At 38.4% G+C, this 17,450-nt stretch overlaps 1 protein-coding gene across 15 annotated transcripts in view; it reads left to right on the forward strand.

The window, feature by feature from the left end:
• AFDN (afadin, adherens junction formation factor) overlaps positions 1-17,450 on the forward strand; it is a 223,718-nt gene that overhangs the window by 180,677 nt on the left and 25,591 nt on the right. For all 15 annotated transcript variants that reach the window (XM_054973994.1, XM_054974054.1, XM_054974089.1 and 12 more), the window contains 7 exons: positions 3,158-3,223; positions 3,354-3,427; positions 5,213-5,331; positions 11,694-11,888; positions 12,152-12,243; positions 12,352-12,540; positions 13,974-15,002. In XM_054973994.1, coding sequence (XP_054829969.1) covers positions 3,158-3,223; positions 3,354-3,427; positions 5,213-5,331; positions 11,694-11,888; positions 12,152-12,243; positions 12,352-12,540; positions 13,974-15,002 — 1,764 coding nt within the window. The remainder of the gene's footprint in view (positions 1-3,157; positions 3,224-3,353; positions 3,428-5,212; positions 5,332-11,693; positions 11,889-12,151; positions 12,244-12,351; positions 12,541-13,973; positions 15,003-17,450) is intronic.

A 17,450-nucleotide genomic window follows, 5' to 3' on the forward strand; every position in this document is an offset into this window, starting at 1 on the left:
GTGTCAGGCCCAAGGTCACCCAGTGTAATTCCATGTTAGAGTACCTGAGTCTCTCAGATCATAGTTTGATGCTCTAGCCACTACACTAAACTGGCTTCTGTATGCTGGCTGCTCTTGAACAGTAGCAGGCAGCCAAGCCTGGGTGAGTGATGCACGTTTGATAGTAGCAAGTTGCTTGGTGGTTGCCAACTAATTGTCCAACAAAGGCCCTGGAAAGGGCCCTTCCCCTTCCCCTTCCCCTCACTTTAATTGACAAAATCAAGGCTTGAAGCCTGACAATTCTGTTGGGATCGCCTAGCAACTCCAACAGTGGCCACTGAAGTGGCATTTGTATCTTAAAGCTACAGGCATCATGTCTTATTTGAAGGGGTTTAACCCCCATTTTGTTTGGTTTTTTTTTTGCTTTGTTTTAGATTTCAGATTTTTCCACTAACCTGAGTTTTTTCTCAGATTTATGGAAAGATCTATCTTATATGTTCATGGCCCCAGTCTCCAGATTTAATTATCCACAAGTGGGGCTATGTTAAGAGTTAGATATATTGATGTGATTTAACATGTATATTTTAACATATTTAGTTGACAACACAAAAAAAGTTCTGCATGATAATTTAATTTAATTTATTACATTTATATTCTGCCCTCCCCGCTTTCACAGGCTCAGGGCGGATAACAAACACAAACATCAAATAACCATTAAAACTTTAAAAACACTACATCAATCATTTAAATTACAGCTATGCAGGCATATAAGTGTCATATATTTACATATAAATAATTAAAATAATTAAAAGCAGCACATAGTTTAGATTTAATGTTCCACACAGCGGTTCTTCCAGAGCAAGTATATACACAGTTGGGTGTGGAAAGCAACATCTGAGTTCACATAGAGGCAATGGTTTAACCCCTGCCCCCTCCACGGGGTGGGGAGCACCACCCGGCATCAGCCATATGCCTGGCAGAATAGCTCCATCTTACAGGCCCGGCGAATCATGCCGGGCCTAGTCTCATAAGACAGAGCATTCCACCAGGCCGGGGCCAGGACTGAAAAAGCCCTGGCCCTGGTCAATGCCACGCGGGCCTCTCTAGGGCCAGGGACCCTTAAAAGATGTTTCCCGCCTGAACGGAGAGTCCTCCAGGGATCATATGAGGAGAGACGGTCCCGTAGATACATTGGTCCCAGTCCGCATAGGGCTTTGTAGGTTAACACCAAAACCTTGAACCTGATTCGGTACTCCACTGGTAATCAATAATATTCATGTTGCAAATATTTGAGCTAAAATATTTGATTACGGAAAAAAATGTGTGAATGTCATCTTCATTCTCCTGAGTATCACTTTCATAATGTTATTTTCATGTCAGATTGATGATTACAGTATCTCCTGTATCATGTGAGAGGAGACATATAAATAAGTTTTGGTTTTGATTTGACCTTCACAGTCAATTAGGAATATTCATAATTTGGGTTTTTAATATTTTTATTATTATTGTGTTATATATATGTGGCTTTATCTCTTCTGTTTGCCAAAGAATAAACCATACATGTACTTTCACTCAATTCTTTGGGATAGTTACCTGAAAAACTTTTATAAGTATATATATTGATGATTGCAGAGTACTGATGAGTGTATTGGTGTCAGAATAGGTTTATAAACTTGGTAGTTTCGAAATGGTTATATAGTCTTAAAGGTATATTTGCAGACCCAGTAAGAAAGACTGATTTTCCACACAGTTCTACACTCAGAATACTTGTCTCTTCTCACCCACACGGAAACGGACTCTCAGACTTCCACACAGATCACCTGGACTAGACAGAATTTAGAATCTGTCTGGCTTCCACACACTTTGCCTGACTCAACTAGACAGATTGAAAACTCTTTCAGCATTCTGACTAAAAACTTCAATTCACTCTGCCCCCTAGGATTCAGCCACCATCCAGTCGCAGCACATTTCACTCACCCATCCAGCCCCTCCTCCTTTCTGCAGAGGCTTGCATTTAAACTAGGGTTGCCAGGTCCGTATATCCTCCCAGCTTGGGGGGGGGGGAGTGACATAATACTCACCTTGCACCTCTTGCGATTCTTTTCCTTGCACACACACTTTGTTTGCGGCCAGAGTGATAACCACTTTGGGAAGTGATGTTGTCTATCTCCAATGGGAACACACCTGGTGCGCACTTCCAGGGTTGCCCCAGAGGGGTTGCAACCTCCTGCCAATCACCAGTGATCAGCAGGCAACAGGGCAACCCTCCCCCCAGAGATTCCCAACCACCGACAGGCAACTGGGAAGTCTAATTTAAACCTACAGTAACAAATATTTTTAAAGCACACATTAATACTCAGAAATAAACTTACACATAAAAACATTGATTACAACTTTGAAACTGCCAAGAATGTTTAAGTTTTAGTGGTATTTTTCAGTGGCATCTATCCACTGTCTGGAAGCCTGAGAGAGCCAGTTTGGTGTAGTGGTTAAGAGCGGCAGGACTCTTATTTGGAGAATAGGGTTTGATTCCCCACTCCTCCACTAGAAGCCCGCTGTGTGAACCTGGGTCAGCCACAGCTTCTTGGAGCTCTCTCAGCCCCACCCACCTCACAGGGTGATTGTTGTGTGGATAATAATAACACTTTGTAAACTGCTCTGGGTGGGTGTTAAGTTGTCCTGAAGGGCGGTATATAAATCGAATGTTGTTGTTGCTGTTGTCATTATTCTCCATTATTGTTAGTTTTAGAATGAATCTTTAGAATTGAAAAATTTTCCTCGGATAAATCAAACACTGAATTTTTGAAGGACGGGGGTGGATAGCCTGCCCTGCATCTCTGAATGCACTAAGTGCTAATCCCCCATTCTTCTTTCTTGCTCGTTACTTGTGTGCTTATGTAAATTAAAGCAACTTACTTTAGTCTTTTTAAAGTATCTGCTACCATGAAAATGTTTATGTATCTGCCTTATTGATAGGCCCAAATAGTTTTAGATGAGCTCTTAATAAATCAGGCTGTTCTTAACATTTAAATAATTCTAGTTAAAAATACTTCCCCTCCCCACAAAGTTTCCCAATATCACTGAGATTTGAAGAGAAAAATTAAAGTCACACTTGTTTGTATCTCTTCCACACTTGAGCAGTTTACTTCATTTGTAATTTTTGCTTATCTCTTTCTAGGGTGCTGGTCAAGATAAACTTGGAATCTATGTGAAGTCTGTGGTAAAAGGGGGTGCTGCAGATGTGGTAAGTAATATTTGTATCTACTAAAACAGTTTACATTTATAGTCATTTTTAGATATTTCTAAACTATTGTCTAGCTTGATTAATCCCATATGCAATAATGTAACTTTTGTTTTATTGAACATTTAACCAGGATGGTCGGCTGGCTGCCGGGGATCAGTTGCTTAGTGTGGATGGACGCAGTTTAGTTGGACTGTCCCAAGAAAGGTAAATTATGCTTTTATGTGTCTATAAGAGTGATGTGGCTCTCTGTGTTAGGGTAGAGAGAATACAGGAGTACTATGGCTCCCTTCTTTTGTCCTCTTAAGCCACCTTATTTATAAACTTTAGTCTCCTTCATCCATATTCATATAGATCACTGGCACACCATGGAGGTTGAAACACATTAGTTCATTCAACAAGATTAGTGGATTAACAGCATAGTGCTGTAGTTTAAAGTGACTCTGGGATTGTCAAATGGAAACATGGAGGCAGCAGAGTCTTAACATATCCATATCACTTGTATCCATAGCACATCTAAGCCTTGCTTAGAGATTTGAGCTCTTTCCCCTGTTATGGATATGGAAGTGCATAAACCAGAGCACCTTTTCTTGCAGCAGTTCCATGCATATCCTACAATATCTTGAAGAAAATAGGAACAGCAATACCGAATAGGGCATCAGTCTCCATTAATGAGCTCCGGTGTGACCATAAAGGGGATATTTTAGAATTGTCAGTTGAATGAAATCTTTTAGACAAAGTGACTGATGCTTGAAGTGATTAGTCAAATAAGTTGATCGTATATACATGGTAAAACATCAATGGAAGATACCATATTTAGAATCCTGAAGGATGGGAACAGTTACATGTGTGTGTTAAGGTATAATTTCATAAGAAAAATCCCAATGAAGATAAGAAGGAATAGCTATCTTTAATAAACAGGTCCAGGTAGCTCCATGGTAAAGTGTCCTGAATTGCTGTGCCTTTGCTTGTTGTCATTTCCTGTTGTTGAATAGGGGGGAAATTGTAATCTATAATTAAAACTAATGAATCATTAAAACTTGCAGCCCTTGAATATTAAGAGACAAAGATAAGCAAAGCCACTTGAGCTATTTCTACTATTTTTAAGTAACCTGAATACTTTTTTTTAAAAAAAATTGGGGGTTGTTAAAATTAACATGTTGCTGGAAAAAGGAGTAATTGGGTCAGTTCTGTTTCTAGAACAGAGGTCCCCAGCCTTTTTGAGCCTGCAGGAATTCTAGCACAGGGTGGGCAGAGCCCCCAAATGGCTGCCACAAGAGGCAGGGCCAGTCACACAGTGTTTGGGATTGAGGTCATGCATAACTTTAATATTAACTTTTCAACATTTCATGCAAAAGCTGTTTAACAGGATGACTTTTAAAATAATTTTGTTGCAAGAGAAATGTACATATATTATCTTCACAGCTTACCTTTAGTCATGCATTTTAAATATCTTAACAGCCAGTCAGAAGAAGTTCTTCTGGGCAAAAGCCCTACCTGGCCCTTCCCACTTTCTAAGAACACCTGGCATGCACCAGGAAATGTATCTGCAGGCACCACAGCTTCACATTGGAGACACCTGTGTACTTTGTTCATGGCTCTAAAAAGCATTCTTATTTTAAATAATTATTGCGTTAGTTCTGGCTTTTATCAGGAAAACTTTAGCAGTATCTTTTGGGGTTTACAATATTAAAAGCCTATTATGTTGCAATATTTGTGCTACTTTATTTTCTTCATTTACAACAGTGGTACATAAAATAATAATAACAGATATATTGTAGAATGGAATGTTCTCTTATTTCATGTTTTATTATCTTAGTTCTATCAATTTAATATTTAGATTCCAATTACAAGAATATAAATGTATTTGTATATTTTCAGTGCTTTCATTTTGGGTAAACGGTTCTTTCTGTGATCTTTACCCCTTCCTCCTGTTAGAGCTAATGAACAATATAAACAAATTTACTTTATTTCGCTTAACTCTCACCTCAGGGCAGCAGAGCTGATGACCAGAACAGGATCAGTGGTAACACTGGAAGTGGCAAAACAAGGAGCAATTTATCATGGTCTAGCAACTCTGCTTAACCAGCCATCACCGATGATGCAAAGAGGTAAACAAACGCATACCTTAATGTCCATATACCGTACAAGAGAAACAAAGTCATATCTACCTTCTTTCCAGGGAGAAATCATTTTCAAATAAAAATGGAATGGACTGGATCATTCATCACTTTTTCCCTAGGGAGGGGTATACAAAAAGATGGCACTGTTACTAGTTGAGGAAGAGATACTTTTTCAAAAAAGCAAATGGATGTGAGGAAACTCATTAGTGGGTGGCTTAATTAGGGATCACTGCTATAATGATTAATACATTTTCCCCTGCCCTTGGCTTTTTAAGCCACCTTTGCATGTACATTGGAGGCTGCCATTTTTCCTTCTTTCCAGAAGGCTAATGTGCAACTTGATACTGATTCTACTCAGTACCACATAATCTATTAATGTCTGTAGGGTAGAGATGGGCATGAACGAAAAAGACCGAACCACTCAGTTCGTGGTTCATTAATTTCCATGGAACATGAACTTAACAAACAAATTTCCAAACCGGTTTGGGGGGGGGGATGGCCCCCTTCATGCTCAGAGAAAAAAGCACCCTTTCCCCAAACACCTCCCCAGTCAGTAAGAAAAACAAGAAAGCAAGAGAAAAGAAAAGAGGCTTTTCAGCCCCTTTTTCAGCAGCCGGAAGTGCAGGCCAAAGATCCAAGTTCCAATCCCAATCCCAACACCACACCCAGCCACCAAGCTCTCCTCCCTCTCCCATTCTAGAGCAACTGAAACCAGGAGTCACACGGCTTCCCCATTTATGGAAAAAGCCAAGAGATTGAACAACACAAGAGCACTCTGGTTGGCAGAAAAACCCGCCTAACATGGTTTTGGAAGGAAGAGATTGGTGTTACCATGGCTGCTGAAGCCCCATCTCCTCAGTTGCCTTGGAGATTCTAACCTCCCCCCCCCCTTTCCTGGCTGGATAGGCCAGAGTGGGAGCTCTCTAGTTGGCAGGGACAGCTGCCAATCAAGCCTGGAGGCCTCAGATTGGGGGCAAACTAAAGACTGCCACAGTTGCCTGGGTAAAGGGAGTATTTGGCATCAAAAGTGTCTGAACCGGCAACGGAACGGTAAGAAAAGTTTGTTTGGTTCGGAAAAACGCAGACCCACAGAACACATGGTTCTTCGACTACGAACCGGCCATTCCATACAGAATTTTGTTTCGTAGTTTGTTTTGTGCCCATCTCTACTGTAGGGTATTTCATACAAGATGAAGAGAAGAGACCTTAGTATCAGGTTGTGAAACATTTTTCTCTGGAGAACTCAAAAGCTAGCATACTATTTTGTGTTGTATTGTTTGGTTCTTATAAAAGGCATTACATCGCTTTTGCTACTGGGTGTTTTGTTGGACCAATGTGGCTACCTGTAATAATTTACTTTTCTTTTCAGGTTTAAATGTTTTATTTTATTGTGGAAAAATTAAAACAGAAAAACAGAAAAGAAAAAAAAGTACATAAAATAAAGGCCTAGAATGGCCTATACAAAGTGAACCAAAAAGGAGAGCTAACTCATATTGTTAATCATTACAGTTTTCCCCCTTCAACACTTCACTTTTCACATCAATCATCTTGTGGTCTAATTTCCTTTTTTCTTTTATATATATGTGTGTGTATATCTTACCTCCTCTCTAACATCCCAGTGACACATTTTAACATGACCTGGTCATTAATTCATTTTTCTTCTCCAGTCACAGAGAGTCATCCAGGGCTTCCAATGTGCTATGCATACAAACAATATTTTTATATCTCTTTATAACTATAAGTTTGGCAATCTCAATTAGAGCCCACATCATTCAAATCCAATCCCTCCACTAACAGCAGACAAGCCACATTTCCCCATATAACATTACAAAGAAAAAAAAAACATACTCTCTTCCCCTTCTCCCTTGTCATATTTCCCAACAGATGCAACTCTGGTCTAAACTAAAAATTGAACTTTCAAATACACATTAACCACCCAAAATAATAGAATATTTCTATTCCCCTTCTAATCTTTAATTTACAAACCTTTAATCCCTTTCACTGTTTTGTAAAAGCCTGTATCATCAAATTTTTATTGGAAATTCCCTTTTAAAAAAATTTACAAAATAAATTTGGGGCCCCTTTACCCATCATCCCTTATTTATTTATTCCAAAGTTCTTTATTCACATCTTTATGACTGTTCTAATCTTACTCCTCTTCCCCTTCTGGTCCAGAGTAATCTTCTTTCTTCCCATTCTTTCAACTCTTCACAAGCTAAATTGAGGCTTCTTTTGTTTAAAAAAAAATTCTTTTACTCCAAAGGAGCAAAACATATACCAGCAGCCATTAGGATTTTTAATGCTAAGGTTATCCCACAGATACTTTATGGGTGTGGAGTGTGGATTGAAGGTGTATCCGACAACCTTGACACCCCTCTACACACATTTTTGAGGGAGATAGTGGCAGTCCCGAGATGCGTAGCAGGTACTGCACTTAGGGTGGAATTCGCCCAACCCTCAATTGAGAAGAGAGCATGGATTACAGCCTTTAAGTTGTTCTTGAACAAGGAAATTTACAAGGACAATTCAGGGAAAGTAGGTTTTGCACATTTGATCTCGCAGGATACCTATAAGAGTAGCCGAACTAATTTAATTAACCAGAAACTAAAAATTCTGGATATTGATATAACATCTTTACAGACAAATGAGGCCCTAAGAGTTATAAAATTAAAACTAAAGGATCTCGATTACAGCAGTACTCTCCAGAGAGCCAGACGTACATGTTCGGGCTTATCCCTGGGACTTTCACCCCCAGAGGCTATTCCATCTTATTGCTATTCTTTAAAGATTCCAGCTCAACGCAGAGCCTTCACATTGGCTAGACTTAACTCCTTCCCCTCTAAAGTGCTTTCTGGTCGTTTCTCTGGACTCCCTTATTCTGAACGAGTTTGTGACTGTGGACAAGGAAAGTTAGAGACCTTGGATCATATAATAGTTTTTTGCCCTAAGTGGAGTAAGGAAAGAGAGAGATTTATTATTCCTATTATGTTAAAAGAAAAGCTTCCCTTCCTTCCTTGGGCAATCTCAGTGTTATTGTCTGATAACTTTCCTGACAATCAAACCTCTGCTATAGTGGCTTCCTTTTTAGCCACGGTGATAAAGAAACAAAATCTTCATGAGCTTAGATAGTTTAAAGTGATAATGACGAGTTATGTCTGTGTGAATTGGGTATGTTCAAGTGTACAGTTCATATTTTTTGTTAATTTATTTTTCTTTTATTATTGTGCGTTTCATTGCCACATTTAGGTTGCCAATCCAGCACAAACTTTATGTATTTCAGCTTCACCTTTGGGTCAACTGTCTGATGTAGACTCTGAACAGTCCAGGTCACTCTTTGTGTATATCATATGAGGCAAACAAAAACCTCAACCATTCTTTTCTTATTGGTCCCTTGATTTAAATTCTTTCCCTATTCAGTTCCAATAAAATCCAATTATTTTAATGTAATTAAAATCTAATTTTGTAGAGTTTTCACAGTATTATTTCTCATAGATCTAGAAAGTGTTATTGAGCCAGAGTTCTATAGCCAAACACATAAAATAATTTCAGAGAAACGGGGGCCTTTTAGGAAGATTTGTTGTCATTCTGCTGGTTTATCTTCAACTCTATTACTTCGCACTGCATTCCAACTTCTCACTCCAGACTGTTTACCTTATTAAGTCATAAAAAAGACATATAGGCTTCCACATACATAGCAAAAAAGTCACCCCAGGTCCGTTTGAAACTTTCTTCTTCCAGTATAAATAAAACAAGCTCCTGTGTGTATATTCATTTCTTCTAATTCTTGTTTTCCAACATATAAAACACTTCCAAGCTAGACGGGGGTTAAGCAAGAGAAATTTTCTCATCAAAGCTGCATAGAATCATTCTGTATTGCAGGTTCCAAACTGTAGTTAAGAAGTTGAAGAAAACAATAGTGGGTAAGATTGGGAGGGGTCATCTGTTCACTCCAGTGCAGCTTCTAATGATGTTGCATTCCCGGTCCTCGGCACTTCAACATCGAACACTGCCCCGACATAGTCCAGGCAGTAAATCTTTCCGTCGACCTCACCAAATGAGGCTCAAATGAGTATCTTCTGATCATTCTCTTATCAAGAATGATAAATGGCTGAAGAAAGACTCTCCATCCACAAAAAGCAGCTGCGTGTCTCTCCCACAGACATAGGAGCATCCGGACGTCATTGCCTCCCGAAGGGGCGGGTGTAATAATTTACTTTTTGATATTAACTTGTATAAAAGCATACCTTCAACTCTTTCAACTTTGCATTGTCACTTTGAAATACTTAGGTTTTTTTCTATATATCTGAAATTTTGGAAATAAAGCTGAGCACTGTTTCTCATAAAATAAATAATAAATATTTCATATCCTAAAAACCCCTGCAGCCACTGAGTAAGACATGAAAATCATGACTATAACTCAGAAGGAAATGGCTGTGTGTTGTGTGTGAGAGGGAGAAGGATGGGAAAATAGGTGGATTTGGACTTTTCTGTATGTAGGTTTCAGCTGTTAATCCCAAACCCCAAACCAGTAGCTTCTCTTTTATTGCAGCCTTAACTTTGGGGAAAAAAATTATCACTTAATGAAACTGCCTTGCAGTGATTCAGTCCATTGGTCTTTCTAATCCAATATTCTCCATTCTTCCTGGTAGCAGCTTTCCATAGCCTCAGCAGCTGTATTTCCCAGTCCTTTTATCTTTTTAACTGGAGATGCCAGAATTAAATCTGGGACCTCTTGCTTACAAAACATTTGTTCTACTACTTGTGGCTGCTTACCATGAGCTATGGCCCTCTTGATTCACCTCACTGTGTGTAATTTCCTCCCTAGTAATATACATTAGGCCATTAAATACAGGCAGTATGATACTTACATCAATCTGTTAACACGAGAGAGAGAGAGAGATGATTTTCAGGCACGTTTGAATCCCAACATTTGTTATGTTAAAAATTAAATATTGTTTGATATCATGTATGTAAGAACATAAAGCTAAACTGTAAGAGAACTCACAGACAGAGAAGTTAGCAGGAGTGGAGAATAAAAATTAACAACGTTTGTTTCTTCTAGTAGTTTTCATCATTAGAAAAAACCACACACAATTCCATTTCAAAGCTTGCCTCAGCATGCGCATGTATTTGGTGTTTGTGAGATGGGATGCAGAGATGTTTCTGTGCCTTTAGTTTCAATTAAGCACATCCTTTTCTTTCTATATAGTTCTTTTCACTTCTTTCTTTCCATATTATAAATATTTATTTATTTATTTATTTACATGATTTATAGTCCACTTTCTCACTGAGACTCAATGTGGATTGCATAATGTAACACTACATTGAGAAATTTTGTTAAAACAATGGAAAATTTCAGATTCAAGATTTCAGTGTATTTTGTTAAAGTTATACTGTAGACGGAAAAGAGACAAGGAATAACTTTACATTGTACTAGGCACCATATGCTGTTTATATTGATCAAGATATGCTGTCTGTCTCAGTGTTAAAGCATCTACTTGACATGCAGAAAGTTCCAGGTCCAATCACTACCATCTCCAGTTAAATGGACATGGAAGTTAGTGATGTGAAAAACGTTTGCCCGAGACCCTGGGGAGCTGCTGCTAGTCTGAATAGGTACTACTGACTGTGATAGACCAGTATTCTGATTCTGTATAAGGTAGCTTCATGTGTTCATGTAGTTTTACAGACAGTTATTTTTGTTAAGACCTATAATTTTAAACAAAAAATTGAACTGAGTCCCTATTTTAGAAATGTGTTGAGCAATGGCCTCTAAAGAACTTTTTTTACTTAAGTGTTAAATGTGTGTTGAATGTTGCATTTGTTTCTAGAGCTGTATTGTAAATCAATTTTTAAAGCCCCTGTGTTTAAAACAGCTCCATACATTGGATTGGATTCAGCGATGTGCCAGGGGATGGTGATTGTTTGCTGACACAGTTCTTTCTTTCCTCTTCTTCCCCTGCAATGCCCAAGGCCTCCAAAAAGCTGATGCTCAAAGTCATGGTACTTGTATGGACAAAAAGGCATGTGACCCAGGTGAAATTGCCTCCACCATGTACCAATGAAGCTTCTTGCCAATAGAAGCACTGCTGACAGAAAAGGAAAATGGAAGTGATTTTCCTCAGTTCCCTCTTTTCATTGTCTCGCCCCCCCCCCCCCGCCGCCCCGAGTTGCTTGGCTTTTAGTCCATGTGGGGAAAAGCAACAGCTTTTCTGAGGTCTCAGGGGCTGTGGAGGGGAGGGTGAGAGTATGAAAGATCTGTGAGTATCTTTACACTCATACTTTGTTGGATCATTTCATTATGATTGTAGCAGAAGCATTATTCGTAATGTTCTTCTTCTTCTTTGCAGTTTCAGACCGCCGTGGTTCAGGCAAACCCCGACCAAAGAGTGAAGGTTTTGAGCTATATAACAATTCTGCTCAGAATGGATCACCTGAGAGTCCTCAGCTGCCTTGGACAGAATATAATGAACCAAAGAAGTTGCCAGGGGATGACAGACTGATGAAGAATCGAGCTGATCACCGATCCAGTCCCAATGTAGCAAGTAAGCAGAATATAGTTGGTGTTTAAAACTGTAAAAAAAAAACGGCTTGCTGTTCAAAGGCTGAGTTAAAAACTTACAAATGAATGTTCAGAGAAAATACTAATATGCTACATTTGATAGGATAGTTGACTAGCTCTGAAATAATGAATAGGATGTAACTAAAGCCAAATAACTCTAGTTGATTCTACAGTTTGACTATTTATTTGAATATACTAAGAAAGTTCTCTAACAAAACTGCTTCCCAACTTTCTGTTTTTCCTCAGATCAGCCTCCAAGTCCTGGGACCAAGAATGCTTATGTGGCTGGGACTACTAACAAGATAACATCAGTCTCTACTGGAAATCTCTGTACAGAGGTTAGAACTAGCAAGTCACGAATTCTACCAATAAATATTTGTAATATGTGAAGTATGTGTGTGAATATATAATGTACAAATTTGTATGATATTCCTATATTTATACAGGAACAAATACTACCATCCAGACCTGAAGCATATCCAATCCCAACACAAACTTACACCAGGGAATATTTTACATTCCCAGCCTCCAAGTCCCAGGATAGAATGGGTCCTGCTCAGAATCAGTGGTCAAACTATGAAGAGAAACCCCAAATTGCAACAGAAAGTAACCATTATATCAGCACTGCAATGCAGGTCAGAAATAATTTTAAGACACTAAATTTTAAGTGATTTCAAGATTGTATTATGGAACTAGAATTACAGTATGATTAATGATCTCTTGTAGTTAATATTGATAAAGCATCTCCAATTTCTACAGCTGTAATTAATCTAGCAAATAAATTGTCATTTTCTAAATTTGAATCTAAAGCTCTAAATTTTAAACTAAAGTTTTATATTCTATCTAAATTAACTTACAGAAACATCCATACAATAACACCTTATTTGAAAAGTTAACAATACACATGTGAAGTTGATTTGACAACACAGGAATTCTTCATGTAATGAAAATTATACTGGGGACATCTTTATTTTTTTCCTAAAGATCTGCTTCTTAGGAATGGCTATAGCCTTGTACTACAAAATTGCATTAACTATTGTCAAACTATATGGTGCTTGTTTTAGCTATGTTCACTTTTAAATATCCAAGTCATTACCAATCTGCTAGTAGCATATTCACAATGCATCTGACACAAGTTGCTTTGTGTTCAGTGTTTCTGGACTAATAGAGCATAAGGAATTCTTTCATTCCAAACAAGGCATTCTTTCTAGGTCAAGCTCAAGGTCATAGAGAAGCACAGAATAAGATGTCTTTGTTCATAGTCACCAATTACATTTCTTTTGCATATGGTCAATTCTGTGTCTAAAATAAATCCGGGAAGCAGCATAGGGAAGCTTTAGTTAAAATTAAAGGCTCTACAGAATGTATTGGTACTTGTCAAGTGTGTATGATGCCATGTATTCAGATGGAAATGCTATGCTGTACAGTTCTTCACAATTGTTCTAACAAATGAATGAAAGTCCAGCATACCTATGCAGATGGAATATTTTACAATGAATTTGGTAATTAGATGCTTTCTTATATGATTCCCATTATCACAGGAGGAAAGAAAACTAATAAGAGAGGGGAAATACAACAGGGTGAACAGATGGCTCCACTTCGTCTGCAATTGTTATGTTTAATTGTGATTAGGAAAGAAGCTTGTCACAGCAGTTTTTGGCTCGACTGGAGAAGCTTGTTTCAGTTACTCCAGTAAGGTGCTAGCTCCAAATATTTCTGAGAGCAGGTTTCTGGACTGGCAGTTTGGTTTGCATTGTCTTAGGAGGTTATGTGAGAATGTGTGTATGGCATGAACTCTTTCTCCTCCGTCCAGAGTAGTTTTGTATTCTGTATTACAGCTTTCAGTTACTGTAGCTTGCATAACTTGTCTGGAATGAGAGACTGTATACATGGCTTTGAACTGTTGTAGCATGCTGCCAATGAAATAATTGATTTTAAGGCAGGGAGTGAGCATTTCACTATCTTGGTAGAACTTTAGAATGGGTCATTCAGTAGTCTTTGCTGTTATGAATGTTAAATTATGAATGTAAAATTATGAAAACTAACTGGTTTTTTCCGTTTCTTCAAGCGTGTAACCCGTTCTCAGGAAGAATTGCGAGATGATAAAGTTTATCAGCCAGAAAGGAATCGATTAGAGGTTGTAATACAAAAAGATGTGGAGTATTTTGATAGGAAATCTGATAGTGACCCATGGATGAATTCTTCTGTGGATTCTAGTACCTCAAGCCAAGAGCATCTGAACCATTCCACTAAATCCCTCCCCCTTGGATCTTGTTTAACCAAAAGTGGACCTGGCCGCTGGAAAACTCCTATAGCTTCTCAACCAGTATCACTGGCAGCTTCCCAGACTACTAGAACAGATCTTCCTCCTCCTCCCCCTCCACCCCCAGTACACTATGCAGCTGACTTTGATGGACTGCAGATGGATTTGCCTTTGCCACCACCTCCACCTCCTTCAAGCCAGTTAGGGACACAATCATCATCTCAGGTTGCTGCTGCAGAGAGGAAAAAAAGAGAAGAACATCAAAGGTGGTATGAGAAAGAAAAAGCTCGTTTAGAGGAAGAGCGTGACAGGAAGCGTCGGGAACAGGAACGAAAACTGGGACAAATGCGTGCTCAACCACTAATTCCTGCTCAGTCTTTACTTCCTCCAGTGACTGTTCAGCAAGTAAAGCCAGAAAAGCCTTCAACATTGCAGAGGTCCCAGGAAACTGTCATTAGAGAACTGCAGCCTCAGCAGCAGCCCCGAACTATTGAGCGAAGAGATCTGCAATACATCACTATAAGCAAAGAAGAGTTGTCCTCTACTGATAGCCTGTCTCCTGATCCTTGGAAAAGAGATGCTAAGGAGAAGCTGGAGAAGCAACAGCAGATGCACATTGTGGACATGCTGAGCAAAGAGATTCAAGAACTTCAAAACAAGCCGGATCGTAGTGCTGAAGAGAATGACCGCCTGCGAAAACTCATGCTGGAGTGGCAGTTCCAAAAACGTCTCCAAGAATCAAAGCAAAAAGATGAGGATGAAGATGATGAAGAAGATGATGATATAGACACTATGTTGATTATGCAGCGGCTGGAAGCTGAAAGAAGAGCAAGGGTAAAATGAGAATCCTTTTAAAATATTGTGCCCCCAAATTTTTCTGTACTGTTAGTTAGTCTAAGTAAAAATAACATATGGTTACAGGATAAAGGAGTACTGGACTGTCTTAATGTCCCTGACTTTCATTGTAAATTATGAAGCCTGGCTGTATCTATCGCCATTTGTTAAATTAATTGGGGTATCACAAGCTACTAACTAGAAAGCTTGAGCTGGGAATAGCCCTTCTTCCAGTCACCTTTTTGGAAAAAAAAACAGCATGGAAAGTCAGGCATCTGGTATGATACATACATCTATAATTTATTACGATAAAAAATAAAAGAACAGTTAACCTTGACACTTTCAAAAGTAAGTTTGAGTCTTTATTATTTTGTTTATAAAACCAGTGCCACCAGAAGTAGCTTAATCACCTCTTGTTTGACAAAGCATTACTGGTTCATTCATTCCAAGAGTAATATTTTTTTTTCTGCATCAAGGTTTTCTTCAATGCAGTTAACTTTGTATTATAATCACAGAAATTGATTCAAAACTTACAAGAAAAACTTCCAAAACACCTTTTTTAGCTTTTGCAGAACATAAACTAGCATGTTTAGGACACCAGTGAATAGTCAGATGTACAGTTTGATACAATGTAGAGCTACTCCAGGCTAACAGGCCCATAGATTATCTCAGATTATTTTTGGCATTGATTTATATAGATATAGATATATTGATATAGATAGAAGCTGCTATTATTGCCGTTAGAACAGGGTTGAAAGTACTAGATGTTTAGGGCTCAGTCTCTATGCATTTTTGAACAATGCCTTGCTTTTTTTGTTTGTTTGTTTGCTTGTTCTGTTGTGGCTCGTTCTCTACACTGCACTTAAGAAACAAATTAAATGAATGCTGTAAATATGTCCTTGACAGAGTAACTGCTTTTTATAGACTCAAAAATTTATCATTTCATACTTAATCTAGTTGCAGAATTGCATTATATTCTTAATTGGCTTGCTCTGTCGTTTGACTTTATTCACTCAGTTATATTTTTCTACTAGGGCAAAAGATTTAAGTATTGTAAAGGTCTTGTAAGCTTTAAAACCATAGTAGTTTGTTTCTGGTAAGAATAAAATCTAAAACCTGAAGGCAAATTAATATGCCGCTCTTTGACAACAGAAAACCACATTTACATTTTAAATAACAATGAACTGTTAAAATGTCATCTCTTAAAGCAAAGAAGCAATTCATAGAAATAAGCAGTTATTTAAATTTATAGTGATTTATTTCGGGACAATCTTCAGTTCTGTGTTAGAGTATCGAATGCTGCATGTTCTCTTTTTTAAATATACAGCTGTTGTAACAAATCAAAGAAAAATGCTTTTGGCATAGTGCATATCTCAATTTTCCCTTATTTTCACTGTGCATCTTCTTTTTCCTTCTTTTATTACCTGCAGCAGACTGCTATGCCAGCAATCTCTGTTCTAGATTTGGTATGTTCTTATTTCTTTCTCTTCAATGCTTTTTTTCCTATTGCTTTTTTTTCTTTTTCTTTTTTCTTTAAATTAGTAATGATCCAATATGAATTGGATATTGCCTTTGTCATTTTGGAGTGTTTTAAGTCAGGTGTATAATGCATTAAATTTTGCTGTAAGCATGCAAATAACTTGCTGAAGATGTGTGCCTAACTTTCTCCATGCCTTTCTCCTTTAAATATTTTCTTTCCATCTTTGAATTGTTTGCAGCTGTTAACTCCCATAGCTTTATTGTACTGTATATTTAGCATTTTTTAAAGAATTCAAGTAGGTGGAAACTGTAATATGACAGAGTGAGATTTTGTTTGATTCATTTTATGAATTTCCTGTCCCGCAAAACATAAACCCTAATGGGTTGTTCTAGATAGTTCAGTATCCAACTTTTCAAGAAGTTATAAATACATTGCAATATTTTGCTTCTAGAAATAATGTCTCTAAGCTGTTGTTTCTGGGCATATTTGTAGATATATTACATACTGTAGCTATAATTCTGTCTTTATGCAGCCATACTGCCATATAGAGCGCTAATAATTCCATTCTAAGTGGAGTTACATGCTTCTATGAAGTCCGTTAAAGTTCATGGACTTAGAAGTAGGGGTGTGCAGTAAAAAAAGATTCGGTTTAAATTACGAAGTGAGAAAAAGAGTTGGAAATAAGCAATTTCCGAAGTGGCAAGCCGCTTTGGAAATTGCTTCTTGGCTTACTTTGAAATGAAGCTTCCCTGTACTCCTCCCACAGCTTCCTCTTGACCCGATGCAGGGGGGAGGGAATCAGGTCAGTGAGCAGGGTGGGGAGGCAGGGAGTCTCTCTCCATCTCTCTGGCATCGGGTCAGCAGCCCGCCTCCCCACCGCTGTCTCCCCACTTTCCTGCCACCCCTTCACCCACTGCTGACAGGGCCAGGGAACTCCCTCGCCCCGACAGCACTGGGTGAACAAGGCA

The sequence above is a fragment of the Eublepharis macularius genome, chromosome 1 (genome assembly GCF_028583425.1).
Source record: "Eublepharis macularius isolate TG4126 chromosome 1, MPM_Emac_v1.0, whole genome shotgun sequence".
Lineage (NCBI taxonomy): Eukaryota > Metazoa > Chordata > Lepidosauria > Squamata > Eublepharidae > Eublepharis > Eublepharis macularius.